Below are 24336 nucleotides of genomic sequence, written 5' to 3'. Positions count from 1 at the left end.
TCATTAAATCTGTTTCTGTATTTTTCAACAGTTGAGTAGCCAAATGGTTGCACCTCAAGTAGTTCTAGTAACCCCAGGAAACCTTCACAATAATCGATGTCTACTTTATCCTACAAAATGGCTTTAATTTTGGTTTTGCTGTTGTAGGAAAAAAAAATGGCATGTCCGGTCATGTACAAGAGGCAAGATGTTTCCTGACTGACTTATCTCTTACCAGGATTCCAGCACTGCCCATGTACTTGGAAACCTCAGGCATGGTGGTGGGACATGCAGAAGGTGGCCTCAAATGTCACAAAGAGCTCTGGCCACACTAGGTCTCTCTGAGCATGGCTCAAGTAGATTCCTGAGTCCATGCTCGAGATTGAGCAGGAAGTAACAAATCCATTCAAGACCATCAAACCACTCTTTCCTTAAACAGAATGGTCGTGAGAGCCAAATCTTCAGGGTTATTCAGGGGCCCCAATCCTAAGTGGTGGTGGTGCACATGAAGGACCTTTTAGTTCTGCTATTTCCTTGTAAATCAGGAATGAAAGAGAAAGAGCATAAGAACTTGAGAGTTTAATAGGCAAGGAAACTAACGTCAGTGGTATTACATAACATTTCTAAGTCTCTTAAAAATAAATCATCTTCAGGTTTTACAAATTTATAGATGAAAACATCTTCAATCAATTAAAGACCAGCTCAGTCTCTTCAGTAAGGCAGTGAAACATTAGGGCCCTGCATATCATAAGGGATGCTTTTAGGTATAGTGCATATCTGATCTTGGAGCAGGAATGGGGACAGGGGCTGGAATACATGATCCAGAAGGCTGGGCGGATCAGTCTAAATTCAGTTCATACCAATTTAGCTTTTTCAAAAAAAGTCTTCCCATTTGCATATTGAACATGCATTTTCAGAGAATCTGCTCATTATTATTTTTTTTAAAAAAGAATGCTGCCCTTTATTTTGATTCTTTTTTCAACAGGCAAAAGCCATTTGCAGCAGCTTAAAACATTGAAAATGGGGGCACAAAAAGAAAATTCTGACCGCTTTGTAGAATTTGCTGGAGTGCGGATTCAAAAGAGGAACATGTCCCAATTTGCGCATTAATCCCAAAGGTGTGGATCAGGCACGTTTGCTTCCAAATGCGAATCCACCAAATTCCTTGAGCATCCCTACTTCCCGTAGAAGTTACTTCCCGAAGCAAAGCAAACCCAACGCACTGTTTTTCAGCAGCTATTTTTCTATCATTCCCTGTTACTCAGTAAACCATTCAGGAGGGGACCCATTTCCAAGAAGACCTAGATGTAATCTCTCTTCTTGCACAGTTAGCTTGGCTAACTGAGGTAGTCCATAGACTTGCCACATCCCACTCCACAAACACTATTAATTTGTTTAGACATGGATGCCCAAGACAAATTTCCTCCAGGCGGAGGGGTGCTCACTCAATTCTGCACCACACGCAAGATTCATGGCGCTGCGTCTCTCCAAATGGATCCACTACAGCAGAGGGCATGTCTTCCTTTTAGGTCTAATGCTAGATTACCAGGAGCTGTGTCAGCATCTCAGTTCTTTGGCTGGAAGGCTGCAAATATCGCCGGGTGGCAGGATGGAAGTCGGGCTCTGTGGAATGTATCCCACCTGCAGGCTGCACGTTAAGCACCTTTTCATTAGACAGATTTATGAAAAGATTAATCTATTAGGACCCTTCACCATTCACAGATGCTGGAACATTCCAGGTGTTAAGAGACTTCGAGTAGGCTGGGCTTCAGTTCACTTCCCTGGGTACTCCAACACGGCTGCAGCTCCCATGCCTGTCCCAATACACATGGAGACGACACCATACCCTCTGCAACGAGAGTGTATGTTAGCACATGGCTCAGTTTCTGTTCCAGGATTTTAAAAAATCAATTGACGTCAGCTCACAGCTAGTTCTAGTACTTGACTATTTTCGCATTGATACCCTGCTACACGGACCCACATGGCAGAGTTCACACTACAGAATAAAATATAATAAAACACCACTATCAACAACATTGGAATAGTTTGCACAAGGGCAGCTGAATTCAGTCTCAGCCACACAGGAGAGTTTGGACCAGTATTCCTGAACTGTGCAACACAAGGCAGCAGACAATACGCTGTGAAACTCCGGTTTAATTTAAAGGCTCCCGTGAGCCACTCACAAAGACTGCCTGCAGCATCTCTGTGACCCGGTTCGGATGACACATTAAGCCATGGTGGTTAAGCATTTTGAGCTAAACATTATGGCTTACCGTGTCGGGTGAACCATGGCTTAGCGTGTCATGTGAACCATTCCGAACCAATGGTGGCTGCATAACCATGGTTTAAATATGCTCACTAACCATTTTCTGAAAAAGGGTTAGCAGCCTAACCATGCCTTACAGTGTTGTCTGAAAAGGCCCGGTTCCCCCTACCAGTCAAGGGGCATGTCCAGAGCAGTGACACGTGCAAGAAACAAGGGGAAACTCTGGGAAACACGGCTTTTCTATTCAACACAATTACAAGGTTCTGGTGAGGTGGCAACTCAGCTGATTTCTCCAACTGAGAAACGAACTGTTGCTGCCCCTTCAACAGCCTGTAGGGCAGGGCAGACATCAAGTATCAAAAAGTGTACGCGTTTCCAGCCACGTGCAGCTTTAAGCTCCGTGCTTCAAAGTTTTACTTAATGCCGCCAATTCCACACTCACCTCTTACCCCTCCGCTTCAGCTCGTTAAGCAGAGTGACCACCTGCCGAGTCCCCGTACAGCCCAGAGGGTGTCCCAGAGCGATGGCGCCACCAAGAGGATTGACCTTCTCCATGGGGATGCCAAGCTTCTCTACGCAGTAGACAGCCTGGACAAATACCACAGTTAGCATCTTCAGGGACCTACTTTGGCAGTCTCAACCGGCCTCTCTCCCTCAGTTCTTCCAGATCTTTTTTATTAAAGGGATTTCACATTTTTAAAACAGTTGAATGCAATCGTTTTAAGTTCTTATTCAGTAGCTGCATCTCCACATGTCATATAGAAGGATTGATGACTAATGGCTTGGCTAAGGAATGTAGGCACTCCAATAGATGACCTGAACATGTGCAATTCACACTTCGCATTGCGGCACTTCCAGGTCTAGGGGACTAGCTGCTAAGACACCCTGCATTCCACCCCCATGGAGGCAGGGAAAGGTGTCAATCCATGTCCTCCTCATCTGCTAAAGACACTCCAAACACAGGAGAGAATGGAAAGGGAGTCTGGTTTCCACTATTCCTGGTGCAGAGATAGACATCAGAAAGGGGGGGGACGTGGTTAACCAGGAGTAGGGTTTTCTGTTTCCATTAAAAGTCCCATTACACTTCCTCACCACAATGCTATTATGGCCTTTGCCACTCCTAGTGGTGTGAGAGGAATTCCATAGGGAGGAGTGGATAAACTACAACAGCACAGTTGGGGCTCATTTTACGTATCCCTGACACACCACCTGCTTAAGACATCAGAGAGTAATCCTGGCCAAATACACGTTTGTGTATAAGTTAGCAGAGGCTGCAGGTACACATAGAACTCTTTACATATATCGGATTTATTTATTTACTACATTTTTATACCGCCCAATAGCCGAAGCTCTCTGGGCGGTTGTTCGGGTGGGAATGAAGGACTGGAGGCCAGCTACCCAGGGACTACCAAAACCTGAAATCCATCTTCCCCTCACCACCCTTACAAAGGTCTTTAATAATAATTTAAACTCTATGTTGCCCACACATTACAAAAGAAGCAATGGGCATCTGACCCTGTGGTTCTAATAAAGTCTATAATCTCTGGAAAGCCTGACTCTGTTTGGAAAGTCCGTTCCCCACGCTCTGAGGTAGCTCAGAAAGAAATAGTTCAACAAGATGGCCAAATCTCACCTGACTAGCAAAGGCCTCGTTGATTTCAAATATATCAATGTCATTCACAGTCAACCCTGCATGTTAGAGAGAGAAGATGCTCAAGTGACCTTTTCCTGTTAATGGATAAGATGATGAAATCCAAATACCTACAGTGAAAGTTTGTGTGAACACCTTTCCCTTATCCCAAACTAACAATGACATATTTGCAGTTTGAGGCATAAGAATCTGAATGCTCCATCCATGTCTGTACTGCAGTGTTTAGCTATCAAGTAACTGTTCACCATAGCTTTTCTGTTCCTTCTAGTAATGGAAGTCTCAGAAAATAGCTGCTTAACGTAGGGTTAGCATGTTTGGGATACAGATTATATTGTTCTACTCAGTTGAGAAAATATGGTTAACATGGTTTCTACGATGGCTGGTTTCTACAAAGGTACTCCTCCCTTTACGTGGTATGCTGCATTCCCCAGGAGCAGGCCCCAATAAGCTTTCGCAGCCCCTGGAAAAAAGAATATGCCTTGCTTATAATGGCTGCCAAGTTACAGCAGTGAAGCGTGTCTGTCACCCAAAGGTTGACAGGGAGGTTGTGGGCTCTCTCACACTAGAGGCCTTCAAGAGGCAGCTGGACAACCATCTGTCAGGGATGCTTTAGGGTGGATTCCTGCATTGAGCAGGGGGTTGGACTCGATGGCCTTGTAGGCCCCTTCCAACTCTGCTATTCTATGATTCTATGAAAGACAGGAACAGCAAGTGCTATATATAAACCAAAATATACTCAGAGCGTTTTGGAATAACGCTGAACCTTCAAGAGTAATTTAAGAAGTGATTTTACAATGGAATTTCTACTACCCAGCTTACGATAAATCTTTGGCCCTTTCTGCACATATAGTAGCCATGCTGCGGCAGCCATTTCTGCATGGCGCGTTGGCATGTGGCTACATCTGAACGAAACGTCGATGAGTGGTACTTTCTCCCTCTTCAGCCCCCAAAGTGCCAGTACACCTATTCCCCTCACTTAATTACTCGAGGTGTCCAAGGTCAATTCTTACCAGCCCTTTTCAATGCCTCTGGAATGGCATAGGCTGGCCCTATGCCCATGACATCAGGCGGGACTCCAACGACGGCGTAGGATTTCAACACCCCAAGGACAGGAAGGCCCAGCTGCGATGCTCTGGAGCGTTTGGCCAGAAGAACTGCAGCAGCACCGTCACTAACTTGGCTGGAATTACCTGTGATAAAAAGAGATTTAACACAACTTATTATTGGGCCCACTTAAGCAGGTTTCAGCGCTGCAAAGTAAAGTTAGTTACAAGGATGCAGATAAACTGGCAGCACAATGCAAATGGGTTAATTACATGACATGCATGGAGAACACTGACACAGGAGTCAAGGCCATTCCTAGCCATCTTCAGACCTATGTGAAAGACGTTTCTACCTCCTGTCTTCATAAAGAACTATATAGCCAACAGTCACCTTCTGAACAGGAATCCAGCAGTATCAGGATCCCATTTAGACAGAATTTCAGTGGCCCCAAAACTCTCCAGCTTTCAGGAGTTGTCTGGCTTTCCCGTCTTGTCATTTCTTACTAGTTTTTATTTTTATTTTAGTGTTGATGTAACATTGCATCCTGTGGCAAACAAACATTATGTACTTAATGAGCCAGTTAGAGAGATTGACTAAGCATACATTTAAGTGATTTGCATAATGTCAAATACATAAGTTTCCTTGGCACAGAGCACAAACAACCCCAACTTAGTTAAATGTCCAGTGGCTTCGTCTCCGATTAATTCTGCTTGTTCTCCTGGTGCTTTACCAGCTGTAGTGGTTCCATTCTCCTTGAAGGCGGGCTTCAGCTTAGCCAAACCCTCTAGCGTGGTGCTTGGCCTGATCCCTTCATCCTGGATGACGGTGATAGTTTTCGTGTTGCCCTGGTCATCAGTGAAGGTAGCTGTCACAGGAACAATCTCATTTCTAAACCATCCCATCTGCTGGGCTCGAGCTGCTCTAGAAGCACAAAAATGCACAGATCATGTACAACAGTGGTTCCCAAACTTTTTCAGGTAACCGCCCCCTTGGTTCCACAAACTCATGCCCAGTGCCCCCTGCGCATGGCCCCTTTAAATGGGAAGCACCCGCTCCAGGCTTGCCAAGGGAAAAGAGAGCGAACGCCTCTGTTTTGCAGCCAGCGTGGCGGGGCACACCAAGCAGGGTATGTCTCTTCATTAGCATTTTGGTGTTTTTGAAACATTTCAATTCACCGTTAAAAGGACTCTTCTTAAACGGTATTAATACATGTGTGGATTCTTCCCCTATATGTCTTGGGACCAAACTACCTTCTCCCATAAAAATGTCCCTGGGTTTTAAGACCTTCTGGAGAGGCGCTTCTCGGAAAAGACCACCTTGAGCGCCCCCTGCTGCCCCTTAGCGCCCCCCTGCCGCCCCCTTGCCTCTTAATGCCCCCCTATGCAATCCCACCACCCCCAAGGGGGCAGTACCGCCCACTCTGGGAACCACTGATGTACAATAACCTTGTATAATTATGTACAAATATGACTGTACTAAACATTGGGTAAAACCGATGTCTACAGTGAATAAAAAAGGGCCCCAAGTGGGTTTTGCAACCTCTATGAAAAACTTCTTCAGGAAGTCTTATGACATGGCATAGAAGTGCTATACACGCTATCTGCTATACACGCTATCTGCTCTGTGCTATACACGCTATCTGCTCCCAGAAACAGAGTATCTATTGTGGAACGCCCTCTCATTTGAACATAAAGCATCTGCTCATTTCAATTGTGCTCGTAAAGGATGTTCCTGAAAATGAATAGGGGGTTGAGTAGCAGCACTTGTCAAATGATGCTTTAAAACTACAGAGACGCCGTCTGCCTTGCACAAGCCCAGATAACGTTAAAGGAGGTGGCACAGTGGATTGCTCTCACTGGAAACCTACTGCATTCACATGAGCAAGTATTAAGTAGTACACACCAGTCCATATCCTGCCTCCACTGTTCTGAGGCCTTCAGCGAATTTACTGCTGCAGCAGCGGCAACAAAAAAAGAACCACAATTTCCCCTTAAGTCCATGCTCTCCACACACCTTGTTCTAAAGGTAAACCACTGCCTCTTTTTGCCGCTCTCGACAGAAAAATGGGTGGTACAGCAGCAATTTGGTCAGCAGGGAGGGATGCAGAAGCTGCCCAGCCCGGGCGAAGACACAATGGGCTGACTTGGTGTAAGAGAGCCGCTTCTGTTCACACGTGTCATTCTGAGCAGGAAGCTGGGGTGGGAAGGAGATGGCTTTCCCCTCTGGACATGACCTGTCAGACTCCCAAGCATGAGGCTACACGCACAGGCTCTAGTGTTGGTGGTGCCACTACAGTGACAAAGCTGGACCATGTTCTAAAGCAGTGGTTCCCAAACTTTTTCAGGTAACCGCCCCCTTGGTTCCACAAACTCATGCCCAGTGCCCCCTGCGCATGGCCCCTTTAAATGGGAAGCACCCGCCGCAAGCTTGCCAAGGGAAAAGAGAGCGAACACCTCTGTTTTGCAGCCAGCGTGGCGGGGCACACCAAGCAGGCTATGTCTCTTCATTAGCGTTTTGGTGCTTTTGAAACATTTCAATTCACTGTTAAAAGGACTCTTCTTAAACGGTATTAATACATGTGTGGATTCTTCCCCTATATGGCTTGAGACCAAACTACCTTCTCCCATAAAAATGTCCTTGGGTTTTAAGACCTTCTGGAGAGGCGCGTCTCGGAAAAGATCACCTCGAGCGCCCCCCTGCTGCCCCCTTGCCTCTTAATGCCCCCCTATGCAATTCCACCGCCCCCAAGGGGGCAGTACCGCCCACTTTGGGAACCACTGTTCTAAAGGCTAACTAGTCTGGCAGCTGCTTCTCTGACTATACACCAGGCAGACACGCAACAAGCCAAGGGGCACTTGCTGTGAGCCAGTACATTACCATCAGACACAAAGGCCACCTAGGTAACTGAACGGACAGGGTTACGGATGATCTAACACTGCTTAGCCACATGGTGTCTATGAGGTCTGACTACAGCCAAAACTCAGGTCTGCCTGCGGGACTTTGGAGCTGGCACAGAAACAGGAGAACCAGAAGCAGCGTAAGCGTGGCAGAAAACACATAAAAAGCTGTGGCACTGGCCAGGTGTGGGAGTGAGCCAAACGCCGCCTCTCTTCCCCACCTCCCCCCAAGACCAATCATTTACTTTTGTTGGGAAGCCAAGGCAAAGGCATCTTGCTTTTTCCGGGAGACGCCAAATCTTTCCGCCACGTTCTCAGAAGTTATTCTGAAAAACAAGTTTAGGACCGCACAGATTTAATGCAATGGATCAGAAGCTCTTTGCCTCCGTGCAAAGACAATGGAGCAATGAAAGAACCCACCTTGGGAATCAATTTAAATGTACCAGATGGTCTGGAGCCCTGCATGTTCAGGACCTGACATCCTGAGAATCACAACTTTCATTTTTATCATTCAAAAAGCATGTTTCTAGTCCATATTACTGCAAAACTGAGTTTATAAGTAGGTGGGCAATAATACCATGTGAAAAACTGAAGGGTGGGGTGTGGGGGATGGGTAGGAGAGAAACTGAATAGGATTTCCAATGATCAATGCTATGATTAGCTCTATGCCCAAACTATTGAAAAACTGATGAGTTTCCATCATTTGGGACAAAATATACACTGCCTTCATGCAAATTTTGGACTTTTTACACAACACTGCATATGGCAGAATAAGGCCAATGCTACGCTGGATGCTTTATATTGCTCCCTCACTAATGTTAGCAGAAAAGCAAAAAGGAATAATTACTCACAGGCACACACATAAAAGGCAGTGCCAAGAAAGCCCCTCTGAAATAAAGAGACAAAAATGCTCACCCCATTGGGATAAGGCAATCTCTGGCTTTGGCATTGTCCATTAAACGAGAGCTGACGTCCCCAGGTTCGTTGCTGCGTAGAGACATGCTCTCCACTCTGGAGTAACAGAAAAGCAGAGATACGTTGGTAAATATTGTTCATATGAATTCCTGAAGACAATAAAACAGAAATGATAGTTTTGACATAAATATCCTCAAGAATCCCAGGTATTACATGACAGGAAAATGGACTCTGCCTGAATACACAACTATATCCACTGGGTGATCTAGAAAAATCACTAAAGGCTGCAATCCTATACCCACTTACCCAGGAGTAAGCACCACTGAACTCGACTTGTGCTACTTCTTAGCAAATATGACTGCACTGTCAATTACCTTCTTCAAGCAAAGACTGGGATCAGACGACAGCGTGGGGAGAAGAAGCCATTGTGGCTTCTCTCCCCACCCATGTGGCCTGCGCATGTGCCAGCTGTGTGTGCTGCACATGCACCGACACGGTAGCACGGGTGGACATTTTGTCCAAACCCAGCATACCAGGGATGACTTTGTGCCAACCCTACAACCCACAACGTGCAGTAGGGGTTGTAGGATGGGTACGAAGCCACCCCTGCCGTATCATGTTTGGATGAAATGCCAACCCACGTTGCAGCGCAGGTAATTATGTAAACAACTGGTACATGCATCGTGTGCGTGGGGAGAAGCCACAATGGCTTCTTTCCCTGACGTGATGGTACAAACACCCCCAAAGGGAATGTGAAGAGCTCAAATGTACTTGGCCAACTGAAACTGCCCACATTCAGTTAACCTCCTACATGGATTTATAGAATCATAGAATAGTAAAGTTGGAAGGGGCCTATAAGGCCATCGAGTCCAACCCCCTGCTCAATGCAGGAATCCGCCTTAAAGCATCCCCGACAGATGGGTTGTCCAGCTGCCTCTTGAATGCCTCAAGTGTGGGACAGCCCACAACCTCCCTAGGTAACTGCTTCCATTGTCGTACTGCTCTAACAGTTAGGGAGTTTTTCCTGATGTCCAGCCGGAATCCGGCTTCCTATAACTTGAGCCCATTATTCTGCATCCTGCACTCTGGCAGGATCAAGAAGCGATCCTGGCCCTGCTCAGTGTGACAACCTTTCAAGTATTTGAAGCCGTTTGAAAGCAGTTTGCCATTTATGCATCTTCCAGCAAATACCACCATTTCTCTGAATTATCAGATCAGGAGTCTGAACGTGAGACTTTAGTCCTACCTAACTTTAAAGGTCCCACTTTGAAACCTAGTAGGACCATTGCAACATGACAAGACAGCAAAGGTTTGATGTTGTGTTTCTTTTTGCACAACTCCTAAGTGAATCTGATGTGCTTTATCAGAGTAGTGACTGACATTATGACTGAATGGAAATTCTGATACCTCCAGAGGGCTGTTTGCCAAACTGCCACCACAAAACTAATGTTATGGGTTTTCAGGAGAGCAGATTTGATGACTGTGGGGACAATTACCAGCCCCAGGCCAGAAGAGACCAAAAAGTCTCACAGTATTCAGGGATCAACTATAACTTCTCACTTCCAAGTGTTGCATATCTGCCAAGTCTACAGTTCTGAATCCTACACATCTGTACAACTGAGGAAGTCCCGTGCTATAAGTGCCTGATACCAGTGAATGAACATGAAGGTTTTAAATTCCCAGGCAGGCTGGTTGAAGGTTAGTTACATACAACAATACTCTGACTAGCTTTAAAACGTGGGCTGAGTCTTTCCCAGAGAAAGCCGTACACACCCGTGTGCATGTGGCAATGCTCGACTTGCACTGAATAACCGGACTGGAGCGTTCAAGTTCAGGAATTCCAGACCTTCCAACCTCTGTCCTACATTATTCTAGCATGTCTGACAACATGTCGTTCAGGTTATGCAGCCTGACTTGGGAATCAGGATTTAACCTATTCTCCCATAAAGGATCAGGTTTGGGATGGCTCCTAAATCCTATGCTTTCCCTGGATCTTCAGGGGCATTTGCACAATTTCAGTTCATGCACCAACTGCAACTCTTCTTGAGATTCTCTGGTTTGGCAAGTTATCCATGCTTTAGTTACATCACACTTAGACTACTGCAACGTGCTCTACGTGGGGCTACCCTTGACGAGCATCCAGAAGCTACAATTGCTGGAAAATGCAGCGGCTAGAGTAACTGTGCATTATTCACAGAAGCTGATTGTCAGATTTTCTGCCATGTCGCTCCCAAACCATGGAATGCGCTCCCTTAAGAACTACGATTGGGGCCCCCACTCCCTTGGCTTTTAGAATCGGTGTGATTCTAAAAATCTAGTCTTTTAAATTGCGTAGCTTTAACATTCAAATATTTTACTGTTTATTACTCTTTTCATTTATTTTTACTGAGCACTGCCTTAATGACTTTTTAACAAATAAAACATGTAAATGTTAAGAAATAAAATTAAAACCTAGACTAGAACAAGGGCTCATTTCTAAAAGATATAAAGATATCATTTCTAAAAGATATAAAGCTGCATGCCCAGACACACACTCCCCCAAATATTTATTTAGTCACAACAATGGATTTTACATTCATTTGGAAGTGTCGTTCCATTCAGCACTTAACATCTATATAGCCTGCAAGTGACTCATTTTCAAAATGCCCGGTGAAGTAGACCTAAAAATGAAGGTTGAACAATAATCTCACCTAGCAAGACCAGGACTGATCTGAACACCTGCCTCCTCTTGATAAACCGAGCACTTATTTTAGAAGAGTATGGTTTAAAAGGTTTGATACTAACACAAAGTACTGCACTGTTTATTATAATAGCATGAAGAACATTTTTGTGAACCGCCCAGAGAGCTTTGGCTATTGGGCGGTATAAAAATGTAATAAATAAATAAAATAAATTTCCAGTGATTTTAACTTATAAGGTCAATTACACCGTGAGGCCAGCCCCTGTAATGCCAATTTTACAGATGTGGAACTGAGGCAGGAAGCTACTTACCAGCCAAAGACTACCACTCAAGGTTCTGTGACATTTTAATCGAGGAAAACCAAAACCAGGAGGTGGTATTCATCCAAAGCAGGTCAGAAAGAAGAGAGACATCTTCTCAGGATGCAAAACATTTGTTTTCAGGAAGTCCGACACATTTCGGCCTGTCTTTTATTCTATGGCCTTCCTCAGAGGATTGTAAGAAGGAAGTGTCTGCAGAATTTCTTCTAGGTCAGTCACCGCAGATTACCACAGGAGGCACTCTTTTTGCTAGAGGAAATTCTGCCAGCACTTCCTTCTAACAACCCCCTGAGGAAGTCCTTAGAACACAGCAGAAGCCAAAACGCATCGGGCCTCCTGAAAATAAATGTTTGGCTGAGCAGGATTGCCCCTGCCTGTTTGGTGCAGAGGAAATTATTTGCTATTATTTCAAAATTTCCTACACATGTACCCTGCTCAAGCTTCAGTTTAAGACAAAAATGAGCAAAATTGGTCTGGCAGTTCTTGAGTAATAAGCCTTATATGACCATATGTGTATATAGGACTATATGTTTGCCAAGAGCACAATAATGCAGTTGTATGCTGTCAAAGCATTGCCATTTAGAAAGAGCAGAGGATGATCGTGCAAAAAATAAAAAAACTGTCTTACCCACAGGCCATGCCAATATCATAAGATCCATTTCTGATGCCACCTGAAAATAAAAAACACACATCCAATGATTTAAATTGAATCAGGTGGTCTCCACACATCCCTCCTGCCAGTGTTGCTCAGAGAAGTATTTGGGTGGGAGCAAGGGGAGGAAACAGCTCTAAGATGATATTTTCAGCAATGAATACATCCCAATATTTATTTATTTATTATTTATTTTTATTTATTTATTGCATTTTTATACTGCCCAATAGCTGAAGCTCTCTGGGCAGTTCACAAAAGTTAAAACCATCAGACACAAATCAAAGTATAAAACAAACAACAGTATAAAAAACACAATAAAAATGATATATAAAAGCACAACCAGGGTAAAACAGAGCAGCGATGGAGAGATTTATACAGATTTAAAATACTGATTTAAAATACAGATTCAAAACAGCAAGGTTAAAAGACTACAATGATGAACTGTTAAAATACTGGTAGAATAAGGTCTTCACCTGCCGTTAAAAGACTATAACGTAGGTGCCAGGCAAACCTCTCTAGGGAGCTGGCGACGAAAGGAGTACAGTGTAGGCGCCAGGTGGACCTCTCTGGGGAGCTCATTCCACAGCCGGGGTGCCACAGCGGAGAAGGCCCTCCTCCTAGTAGCCACCTGCCTCACTTCCTTTGGCAGGGGCTCACGGAGAAGGGCCCCTGTAGATGATCTTAAGGTCTAGGCAGGTACATATGGGAGGAGGCGTTCCTTCAACTAACCTGGCCCCAAGCTGATTAGGGCTTTGAATGTTAAAACCAGCACTTTGAATCGGGCCCAGACTTGGACCTCAGTAGAGCTGATGTCTTTAACAAACACTTCCAAAAATAATATTCTGAGCTTCATGGAAAGTAACTTATTAGCCCAAGAATTTTAACTCCATCTATCAAGAGGCATTAATAGAAGTGACCCAGGAAGTTCAGCTCAAGTATCTTAAATCTCCACATTCCATGCCGTCACCTGTTTTGACAACAGCTTTCAAAAGCACCCAGATTAGGCTTGCTTTATCTTCTGAAATGCCACAAATGCAGAATTTGCAGCAAACGTCTTATCTGCATACAACACAGGTGCTTGAGAAACAGATTTTATGTTTATAAGAAAAAAGAGTGTATTTGAAATTGTGCAAATAATGTCTGCAAAAGGTCATATTTTGTAGTAGTGGGACAACCTGAGCCTTGTTTCCTAGTTGGTAGAATTAATGTATGTACATCCCCATGTACTGCAAGACTCTACAAAACTTAAAATATTGGTTAAGATGCAAAGTGGGGACATCTCATGCTAAAAAGGAGTGCCTGCTTACCCTACCCTGTACCTGTTTGCATTCTCTTCCCCTCCTTATTGTTTTACTATGATTTTATTAGATTGTAAGCCTATGCGGCAGGGTCTTGCTATTTACTGTTTTACTCTGTACAGCACCATGTACACTGATGGTGCTATATAAATAAATAATAATAATAATAATAATAATTATTATATAGCTCCTCTTGAGTTACTTTAGCTCCTACTGAGTTATTGAAATGCCGCATTTTGAGTACAGGATGGTTATGCCTTCTTTGCATGAAATGCAGCTGCCAGTCGCCATTCTTACCAGCTATATTGAACACTGCTTGCAATCCAGAAGAACACTGCCTGTTGACACATGATAATGGCACAGTTTCTGGAATGCCACTGAAATAAAGACACAAACAAGGTAATTCATCAGCACATGAACCAAGTGAGGGGGAAATCTCAGCATAGCCAATTCTGACACAGACAGACTAAGTAATCATTGGGACTCCTCATATATAGGTAATCTCACCCTCTGTTATAAGAATTTCTTCTAATAATGTGCACTTTAGTAAGAGTGCCCACACTTAAACCTGTTTGGTCACAGTGAAGTTAGTGGTTCTGATGCGGTTTGGGGATTGATGCCTAAATATTATAACTTGAGAACATTGAAACCTGCCTTCTGCTGAGCCAGAACATTGGCCATGTAAGTCAGTATTGTCTTCTCATAGAATGACAGAGGCTCTCCAGGGTTTCAGAGAAGTTCTTTCCCCACTTTATTTAGAGGTGCCAAAGGCTGACTGTGAGAATCTTCTATATAAAAAGCCATCTCTATCATCTCTCTGCAGCTCTTTCTGAAACTGTGCTGCAAGCGTAAAGGCTCAAAGCCCAAGTGGAGTTCATCATAGAAAAAGGCTAAAATAACAGAACACTGACCATGACTTGATCATCACATCCTGGCTCAACTCACTTTTGAAAGAGCATCGCAAATGGTGATGCAAACACACGTATAAGCATTCACAAAGATCTATGGCAACTTTTGCTTTGTCAAAAACCTTGAAATAGGAGTAGGACATTGTGAGTATATCATTTGGCTGAGATACCAGCATAGGTGCAATTTGCCACTTTCCTGTGCGGACTGCCAATTTTTTGTAAATGAACAGCTTATCTGCCCCTACCTTTCCAAAGGGTATGTGACCCCATCCTCTTCAAGCTATGTCAAGTAGCCAATATATGCATGATCTGCTGAGAGGTGGGAAAAGAAGGACCCTGTTCAGACGATATGCTAAGCCACAGCCATTAGGCATTTTGAGCTAAACATTACGGCTTAGCATGCCATGTGTGAACCATTCCTAACCATGGTGGCTACATAACCATGGTTTAAACACGCTCACTAACCATTTGCTGCAAAAGGGACATCAGCCTAACCATGGCTTAGCATGTCGTCTGAACAGGCCCAACAGCTGCATAGTGCTGAATGGTTGCACAGACACTCTTTTTCTTGGCCTCTTCTACACTAGCTTGGAAATACTTAAAATAATTAAATAGCATCTAATTTGCTCCTTATCTTGCAGAACTATTAGCATACATCTCTCTTTATTTCTCCACCCTTGTTGCATTCTCTTGCACAAGAAGTCAGTTTCACCAGACCTCTTGTTACCCACTGCATAAAGTATTATAAAGTTCACAGAAAGTAGGACGAACAAACAGAGCTTCTCGTGAACTCAGAGTCAAACTTTAGCGTGAACCAGAAGCCTCAGAAACTTTGTACAACAGCCTTGCCGAACCTGATACCCTCCAGATGTTTTGGACTAAACTCCCAGAATTCCTAAACACTGGCCATGCTGGCTGGAGCTGATGAGTGCTGAAGTCCAAAACATCTAGAGGGCACCAGGATTATGAAAGGCTACCCCTACGGTGCCTCCTCACTGAGCACCAGGGAACTGGTGCCAAGTACCTCAATTCCAGAGTGTTAAATAGCAAAGTTCACCTTAGAAACTGTCCAATTCTTGCTGTTAGAGCTCCAGCACCAGGTTGAAGTACATTTCCTAAGTGCAAAGAGATTAATCTAGTTCAGATACACCTCCAGTTACAAAACACAGCAATCAACATTTAAAAAAAGAGATCAGATTAACGTCCATTCTGCTCCCTAGAAGAGCAACGCAAATCAGTCTAACATAATATTACCACGTGAATGATTGCAGCAGATAGAAAGAAAAGATCCATAGCACTGCCACTTCAAAATGAATTACTCACCAACACAGATATCTTCCAGTTTATCTGGGCTTAGATTTAGGTCTTTAAGGACAGCCGTCATGACTGCAACAAGAAGCTCATCAGGTGTCACTTCCTGAATGGGGAGATAGAAAAATCTGTGCTCTTGTGTGTTCCGACATGCTCATTCCACTCCATAGCCTTGACCTACAACCTGCAAGCACGCCCTTATGCCTGTCCACTTCTTTATGTTAGAGGACCTCCTCCCCAAGAATGTATCCTCATTTCTTCAGCCCCAAGAGCTCCATTCCATTTCACAATCCTCCTTCTACCATGTGCCTGTACCACACAACTCTATCACACTTCTTTGGAAATCCCCAATTGCACTCTTTCGAACTCCAGGCCTTATGCCTTTCTTCAAAGAGGACCCACTTGAGACCTTTGCACATCCTTACCCTCTCTCCCTTACCTTGGAGACTCCTTCCCTACTTTATGCCATCACCTATTGTCATCCGTCCCTACCACCATCCCAGGGGATTAGACAAATAAACGCAAAGTAATTTTGTCAAGAGCAATTAACCACAATAGTTAAATGAAACCTCCCTATCTAGAGGCAGCATGCCAGTGATTGCTAGAGGGTCAGCAATTGGGGGTGGGGCAGGGGGAGTTCTACTGTCTTTTTAAACAGAGAGCAGCCCTGCTGGATCAGGCTAGGTTTCATCCAGGCCAGCATCCCAAGTGTGTGCGGTCGGATGTTTCAGGGCAGTCCACGAACAGCTCAAGAAGACAATAGCCTCCTGTCGCTGTGTGCTTTCCAGGATGTGGCCCTCAGAGGTGCACTTGTTCCTGGGGGTTGTGCAAGGACTTATTCTCGGGGGAGGAAAGGTCAGGCAGGCACTTGTTCCTGGGGGCAAGACTGGGGGGGGGGAGGGTGCGCAGGCACTTGTTCCTGGGGGGGGGGGTTGTGCAGGCACTTGTTCCTGGGTGTTGCGCAAGCACTTATTCCTCGGGGAGGGAACGTCAGGAAGGCACTTGTTCCTCGGGGTGGGGTGGGGGGTGCGCAGGCACTTGTTCCTCGAGGAGGAAAAGTCAGGCAGGCACTTGTTCCTCGGGGAGGGAAGGTCTGGAATGCACTTGTTCCTGTGGGCAAGAACTTGTTCCTCGTGGGGGGGTTGCGCAGGCACTTGTTCCTGGGGGTTGCGCAAGGACTTATTCCTCGGGGAGTAAAGGTCAGGCAGGCACTTGTTCCTGGGGGGGTGCGCAGGCACTTGTTCCTGGGGTGTGTGTGCGCAGGCACTTGTTCCTGGGGGTTGCGCAAGGACTTATTCCTCGGGGAGTAAAGGTCAGGCAGGCACTTGTTCCTGGGGGGGTGCGCAGGTACTTGTTCTTGGGGTGTATGTGCGCAGGCACTTGTTCCTGGGGGTTGTGCAAGGACTTATTCTTGGGGGAGGAAAGGTCAGGCAGGCACTTGTTCCTGGGGGCAAGACTGGGGGGGGGGGGAGGGTGCGCAGGCACTTGTTCCTGGGGGGGGGTTGTGCAGGCACTTGTTCCTGGGTGTTGCGCAAACACTTATTCCTCGGGGAGGGAACGTCAGGAAGGCACTTGTTCCTCGGGGTGGGGTGGGGGGGTGCGCAGGCACTTGTTCCTCGAGGAGGAAAAGTCAGGCAGGCACTTGTTCCTCGGGGAGGGAAGGTCTGGAAGGCACTTGTTCCTGTGGGCAAGAACTTGTTCCTCGTGGGGGGGTTGCGCAGGCACTTGTTCCTGGGGGTTGCGCAAGGACTTATTCCTCGGGGAGTAAAGGTCAGGCAGGCACTTGTTCCTGGGGGGGTGCGCAGGCACTTGTTCCTGGGGTGTATGTGCGCAGGCACTTGTTCCTGGGGGTTGCGCAAGGACTTATTCCTCGGGGAGTAAAGGTCAGGCAGGCACTTGTTCCTGGGGTGTGTGTGCGCAGGCACTTGTTCCTGGGGGTTGCGCAAGGACTTATTCCTCGGGGAGTAAAGGTCAGGCAGGCACTTGTTCCTGGGGGGGTGCGCAGGCACTTGTTCTTGGGGTGTATGTGCGCAGGCACTTGTTCCTGGGGGTTGCGCAAGGACTTATTCTCGGGGGAGGAAAGGTCAGGCAGGCACTTGTTCCTGGGGGCAAGACTGGGGGGGGGAGGGTGCGCAGGCACTTGTTCCTGGGGGGGGGTTGTGCAGGCACTTGTTCCTGGGTGTTGCGCAAGCACTTATTCCTCGGGGAGGGAACGTCAGGAAGGCACTTGTTCCTCGGGGTGGGGTGGGGGGTGCGCAGGCACTTGTTCCTCGAGGAGGAAAAGTCAGGCAGGCACTTGTTCCTCGGGGAGGGAAGGTCTGGAAGGCACTTGTTCCTGGGGGGGTGCGCAGGCACTTGTTCTTGGGGTGTATGTGCGCAGGCACTTGTTCCTGGGGGTTGCGCAAGGACTTATTCTCGGGGGAGGAAAGGTCAGGCAGGCACTTGTTCCTGGGGGCAAGACTGGGGGGGGGGGAGGGTGCGCAGGCACTTGTTCCTGGGGGGGGGGTTGTGCAGGCACTTGTTCCTGGGTGTTGCGCAAGCACTTATTCCTCGGGGAGGGAACGTCAGGAAGGCACTTGTTCCTCGGGGTGGGGTGGGGGGTGCGCAGGCACTTGTTCCTCGAGGAGGAAAAGTCAGGCAGGCACTTGTTCCTCGGGGAGGGAAGGTCTGGAAGGCACTTGTTCCTGGGGGGGTGCGCAGGCACTTGTTCTTGGGGTGTATGTGCGCAGGCACTTGTTCCTGGGGGTTGCGCAAGGACTTATTCTCGGGGGAGGAAAGGTCAGGCAGGCACTTGTTCCTGGGGGCAAGACTGGGGGGGGGGAGGGTGCGCAGGCACTTGTTCCTGGGGGGGGGGTTGTGCAGGCACTTGTTCCTGGGTGTTGCGCAAGCACTTATTCCTCGGGGAGGGAACGTCAGGAAGGCACTTGTTCCTCGGGGTGGGGTGGGGGGTGCGCAGGCACTTGTTCCTCGAGGAGGAAAAGTCAGGCAGGCACTTGTTCCTCGGGGAGGGAAGGTCTGGAAGGCACTTGTTCCTGTGGGCAAGAACTTGTTCCTCGTGGGGGGGTTGCGCAGGCACTTGTTCCTGGGGGTTGCGCAAGGACTTATTCCTCGGGGAGTAAAGGTCAGGCAGGCACTTGTTCCTGGGGGGGTGCGCAGGCACTTGTTCCTGGGGTGTATGTGCGCAGGCACTTGTTCCTGGGGGTTGCGCAAGGACTTATTCCTCGGGGAGTAAAGGTCAGGCAGGCACTTGTTCCTGGGGTGTGTGTGCGCAGGCACTTGTTCCTGGGGGTTGCGCAAGGACTTATTCCTCGGGGAGTAAAGGTCAGGCAGGCACTTGTTCCTGGGGGGGTGCGCAGGCACTTGTTCTTGGGGTGTATGTGCGCAGGCACTTGTTCCTGGGGGTTGCGCAAGGACTTATTCTCGGGGGAGGAAAGGTCAGGCAGGCACTTGTTCCTGGGGGCAAGACTGGGGGGGGGAGGGTGCGCAGGCACTTGTTCCTGGGGGGGGGTTGTGCAGGCACTTGTTCCTGGGTGTTGCGCAAGCACTTATTCCTCGGGGAGGGAACGTCAGGAAGGCACTTGTTCCTCGGGGTGGGGTGGGGGGTGCGCAGGCACTTGTTCCTCGAGGAGGAAAAGTCAGGCAGGCACTTGTTCCTCGGGGAGGGAAGGTCTGGAAGGCACTTGTTCCTGGGGGGGTGCGCAGGCACTTGTTCTTGGGGTGTATGTGCGCAGGCACTTGTTCCTGGGGGTTGCGCAAGGACTTATTCTCGGGGGAGGAAAGGTCAGGCAGGCACTTGTTCCTGGGGGCAAGACTGGGGGGGGGGGAGGGTGCGCAGGCACTTGTTCCTGGGGGGGGGGGTTGTGCAGGCACTTGTTCCTGAGTGTTGCGCAAGCACTTATTCCTCGGGGAGGGAACGTCAGGAAGGCACTTGTTCCTCGGGGTGGGGTGGGGGGTGCGCAGGCACTTGTTCCTCGAGGAGGAAAAGTCAGGCAGGCACTTGTTCCTCGGGGAGGGAAGGTCTGGAAGGCACTTGTTCCTGTGGGCAAGAACTTGTTCCTCGTGGGGGGGTTGCGCAGGCACTTGTTCCTGGGGGTTGCGCAAGGACTTATTCCTCGGGGAGTAAAGGTCAGGCAGGCACTTGTTCCTGGGGGGGTGCGCAGGCACTTGTTCTTGGGGTGTATGTGCGCAGGCACTTGTTCCTGGGGGTTGCGCAAGGACTTATTCTCGGGGGAGGAAAGGTCAGGCAGGCACTTGTTCCTGGGGGCAAGACTGGGGGGGGGAGGGTGCGCAGGCACTTGTTCCTGGGGGGGGGTTGTGCAGGCACTTGTTCCTGGGTGTTGCGCAAGCACTTATTCCTCGGGGAGGGAACGTCAGGAAGGCACTTGTTCCTCGGGGTGGGGTGGGGGGTGCGCAGGCACTTGTTCCTCGAGGAGGAAAAGTCAGGCAGGCACTTGTTCCTCGGGGAGGGAAGGTCTGGAAGGCACTTGTTCCTGTGGGCAAGAACTTGTTCCTCGTGGGGGGGTTGCGCAGGCACTTGTTCCTGGGGGTTGCGCAAGGACTTATTCCTCGGGGAGTAAAGGTCAGGCAGGCACTTGTTCCTGGGGGGGTGCGCAGGCACTTGTTCCTGGGGTGTATGTGCGCAGGCACTTGTTCCTGGGGGTTGCGCAAGGACTTATTCCTCGGGGAGTAAAGGTCAGGCAGGCACTTGTTCCTGGGGTGTGTGTGCGCAGGCACTTGTTCCTGGGGGTTGCGCAAGGACTTATTCCTCGGGGAGTAAAGGTCAGGCAGGCACTTGTTCCTGGGGGGGTGCGCAGGCACTTGTTCTTGGGGTGTATGTGCGCAGGCACTTGTTCCTGGGGGTTGCGCAAGGACTTATTCTCGGGGGAGGAAAGGTCAGGCAGGCACTTGTTCCTGGGGGCAAGACTGGGGGGGGGGAGGGTGCGCAGGCACTTGTTCCTGGGGGGGGGTTGTGCAGGCACTTGTTCCTGGGTGTTGCGCAAGCACTTATTCCTCGGGGAGGGAACGTCAGGAAGGCACTTGTTCCTCGGGGTGGGGTGGGGGGTGCGCAGGCACTTGTTCCTCGAGGAGGAAAAGTCAGGCAGGCACTTGTTCCTCAGGGAGGGAAGGTCTGGAAGGCACTTGTTCCTGGGAGGGTGCGCAGGCACTTGTTCTTGGGGTGTATGTGCGCAGGCACTTGTTCCTGGGGGTTGCGCAAGGACTTATTCTCGGGGGAGGAAAGGTCAGGCAGGCACTTGTTCCTGGGGGCAAGACTGGGGGGGGGGGAGGGTGCGCAGGCACTTGTTCCTGGGGGGGGGGGTTGTGCAGGCACTTGTTCCTGGGTGTTGCGCAAGCACTTATTCCTCGGGGAGGGAACGTCAGGAAGGCACTTGTTCCTCGGGGTGGGGTGGGGGGTGCGCAGGCACTTGTTCCTCGAGGAGGAAAAGTCAGGCAGGCACTTGTTCCTCGGGGAGGGAAGGTCTGGAAGGCACTTGTTCCTGTGGGCAAGAACTTGTTCCTCGTGGGGGGGTTGCGCAGGCACTTGTTCCTGGGGGTTGCGCAAGGACTTATTCCTCGGGGAGTAAAGGTCAGGCAGGCACTTGTTCCTGGGGGGGTGCGCAGGCACTTGTTCTTGGGGTGTATGTGCGCAGGCACTTGTTCCTGGGGGTTGCGCAAGGACTTATTCTCGGGGGAGGAAAGGTCAGGCAGGCACTTGTTCCTGGGGGCAAGACTGGGGGGGGGGAGGGTGCGCAGGCACTTGTTCCTGGGGGGGGGTTGTGCAGGCACTTGTTCCTGGGTGTTGCGCAAGCACTTATTCCTCGGGGAGGGAACGTCAGGAAGGCACTTGTTCCTCGGGGTGGGGTGGGGGGTGCGCAGGCACTTGTTCCTCGAGGAGGAAAAGTCAGGCAGGCACTTGTTCCTCGGGGAGGGAAGGTCTGGAAGGACTTGTTCCTGTGGGCAAGAACTTGTTCCTCGTGGGGGGGTTGCGCAGGCACTTGTTCCTGGGGGTTGCGCAAGGACTTATTCCTCGGGGAGTAAAGGTCAGGCAGGCACTTGTTCCTGGGGGGGTGCGCAGGCACTTGTTCTTGGGGTGTATGTGCGCAGGCACTTGTTCCTGGGGGTTGCGCAAGGACTTATTCCTCGGGGAGGGAAGGTCAGGCAGGCACTTGTCCCAGGGGGGGGGGGAGGGTGCGCAGGCACTTATTCCTCGGGGAGGGAAGGTCTGGAAGGCACTTGTTCCTGTGGGCAAGAACTTGTTCCTCGTGGGGGGGGGGGGGTTGCGCAAGGACTTATTCCTGGGGGTTGCGCAAGGACTTATTCCTCGGGGAGGGAAGGTCAGGCAGGCACTTGTCCCAGGGGAACCCCCCCTTTTCCCTCCTTTTCTTTACCTTGAAGCCGCCCCGCTTGGCTTTGGCGATGGGGGTCCTCCGCCCGTGCACCACCACCACGTCGTCGGCCGGGTCTGCCCCCGAGCGGGCAGCCCCCGAGTAGCCCAGGCAAGGGCCGCCCCGCGGCTGCCTGGCGCCGGACAGGTGCCCGAGAACCACCTTCATGCGCTGCATCCTTCGCTCGGCTCTTTTCCCTCAGGCGACGGACCTGGACGCGCCTCACGCAGGAGCCGCACAGCGAGCCGCTCGCGCGATGCACGACGGGAAGCAGCCGGAGCCCGCCCCGCCCCGCCCCCTCCCGCGCCGCCATCTTACTACAGGCGGAGGCTGGCCCGGAGAGGAGCCCATAGAGATTGTAGAAATACAAGAGGCACGCATAGCCCCCCCCCCCGCCACTCACCGGCCATGAACGTTCGGTTAAAAAAAAAACCAATAGAGAAAGCCGCCCATGCTCAGCGTGGTCTAAGGATGCTGCTTTCATCCCGCAAAATCCAGCTGTTTTAGCCCGCAACTCCCATCAGCCTTAGCCAGCATAGCCAATGGTGAGGCATCATGGGAGTTGTAGGCCATAAGATCTAGATGGCCACAACTTGCCCGCCGCTGCTAGCGTTGTTATGGTGAAACACGCACCACTCACCCTCCCTCTATACTTTTTAGTCGACGCTCGGGTGGGAAAATGGGTCCCCGTTTAGAATGGACGTGCAAAATAGAACTGCGATGCTGTGTCACTTCATCATTTCTTATCTCTATGGCGCCCCTTCCCTACCGATGCGCGTGACGTAGCCGCAGCCGGCAAGCGAAAAAGCAGGTAGCTCCCATCATGCAAAGCAGGACGCTGGGCGTCTGGCTATGCATTCTGGGACGCGTAGTTTTTTTTGTCGCCTTGGCTGCAATCAAAGTCCAATACAATACAGCTGACTTTTGAGTGGACTGTGGACTCATAGACAGAAGTGCACTCTTAAGGGGTGTTGGAGGAAAATTCTGAGAGTGCCTTGGACTGCAAGAAGATCAAACCAGTCCATACTCCAGGAAATAAAGCCAGACTGCTCACTTGAGGGAATGGTGTTAAAGGCAAAACTGAAGTACTTTGGCCACATAATGAGAAGACAGGATACCCTGGAGAAGAGGCTGATGCTAGGGAAAGAGGAAGGCAAAAGGAAGAGGGGCCGACCAAGGGCAAGATGGATGGAGGATATTCTGGAGGTGACAGACTTGACCTTGGGGGAGCTAGGGGTGGCGACGGCCGACAGAAAGCTCTGGCGTGGGCTGGTCCATGAAGTCACGAAGAGTCGGAAGCGACTGAACGAATAAACAACAACAAACTTTTGAGTGGACTGTGGGCTCATAGACAGAAGTGCACTCTTAAGGGGTCCATAAGAAATCTCACCACACACAAAAATCTGCAAGTATTCGGAGTTAACACAGGAAGAGCCCTGCTGGATCGCACCAAGGGTCCATCCAGTCCAGCACTCTGTTCACACAGCGACTAACCAGCTGGCGACCAGGAACCCAAGCAGGACACGCAACAGCACCCTCCTACCCATGTTCCCCAACAACTAGTATATATAGGCTTACTACCTCTGAAACTGGAGGTAGGCAGCACATAGCTGTCAGGACTAGTAGCCATGTGCGCTTCCAGACGAAAGCTTTGTTGCTGGTGTAGGCTGTTTTTTAGTTGGTTTTTAAATGCAGAATTGCAATGTGTCTTCTACAGGGCAGAAAGAATCTCGTTATTTCTATGTACTGGAAGTATGCAACAGCAGCAGACCAGCTGTTTGCTCTCTGCCCCCAAATGGTGTTGCATTCTTTATTCCTTTTATTGAGGGTACTTCCACACTAGGGAAACACCAAAAGTAGCCAAAACAAAGACAAAAGTAATCACACGGGTGCCAATTTATTCTGTGCCAACTTGCCCAACATTTTGGAGAATACCTGCTTTGAAAACACACCAACACATAGCAGACGGTAATATCCAGAGCCAACAGCCCTTCTAAAAAGGAAGGACTTGCTTTACGTTCCTTGCAAAATA

The 24336-nt window shown here is 49.0% G+C and overlaps 1 protein-coding gene across 1 annotated transcript; it reads right to left on the bottom strand.

The window, feature by feature from the left end:
- Positions 1-542: 542 nt before the first annotated feature.
- Positions 543-22525, bottom strand: ACAA1 (acetyl-CoA acyltransferase 1). Its single transcript, XM_063126501.1, has 12 exons — positions 22308-22525; positions 15934-16027; positions 15668-15725; positions 14000-14079; positions 12381-12423; positions 8753-8848; positions 8083-8163; positions 5671-5861; positions 4907-5086; positions 3879-3934; positions 2688-2833; positions 543-1828 (listed from the first exon to the last, which is right to left on the bottom strand). The coding sequence occupies exons 1-12, from the start codon at positions 22479-22481 to the stop codon at positions 1753-1755; spliced, it is 1275 nt and encodes a 424-aa protein (XP_062982571.1). The 5' UTR covers positions 22482-22525; the 3' UTR covers positions 543-1752.
- Positions 22526-24336: the final 1811 nt, after the last annotated feature.

This window comes from Elgaria multicarinata, chromosome 1 (genome assembly GCF_023053635.1).
Source record: "Elgaria multicarinata webbii isolate HBS135686 ecotype San Diego chromosome 1, rElgMul1.1.pri, whole genome shotgun sequence".
Classification (NCBI taxonomy): domain Eukaryota; kingdom Metazoa; phylum Chordata; class Lepidosauria; order Squamata; family Anguidae; genus Elgaria; species Elgaria multicarinata.
Note: the sequence above shows the minus strand (reverse complement) of the source record. Positions and strands in the feature narration are given on the sequence as shown.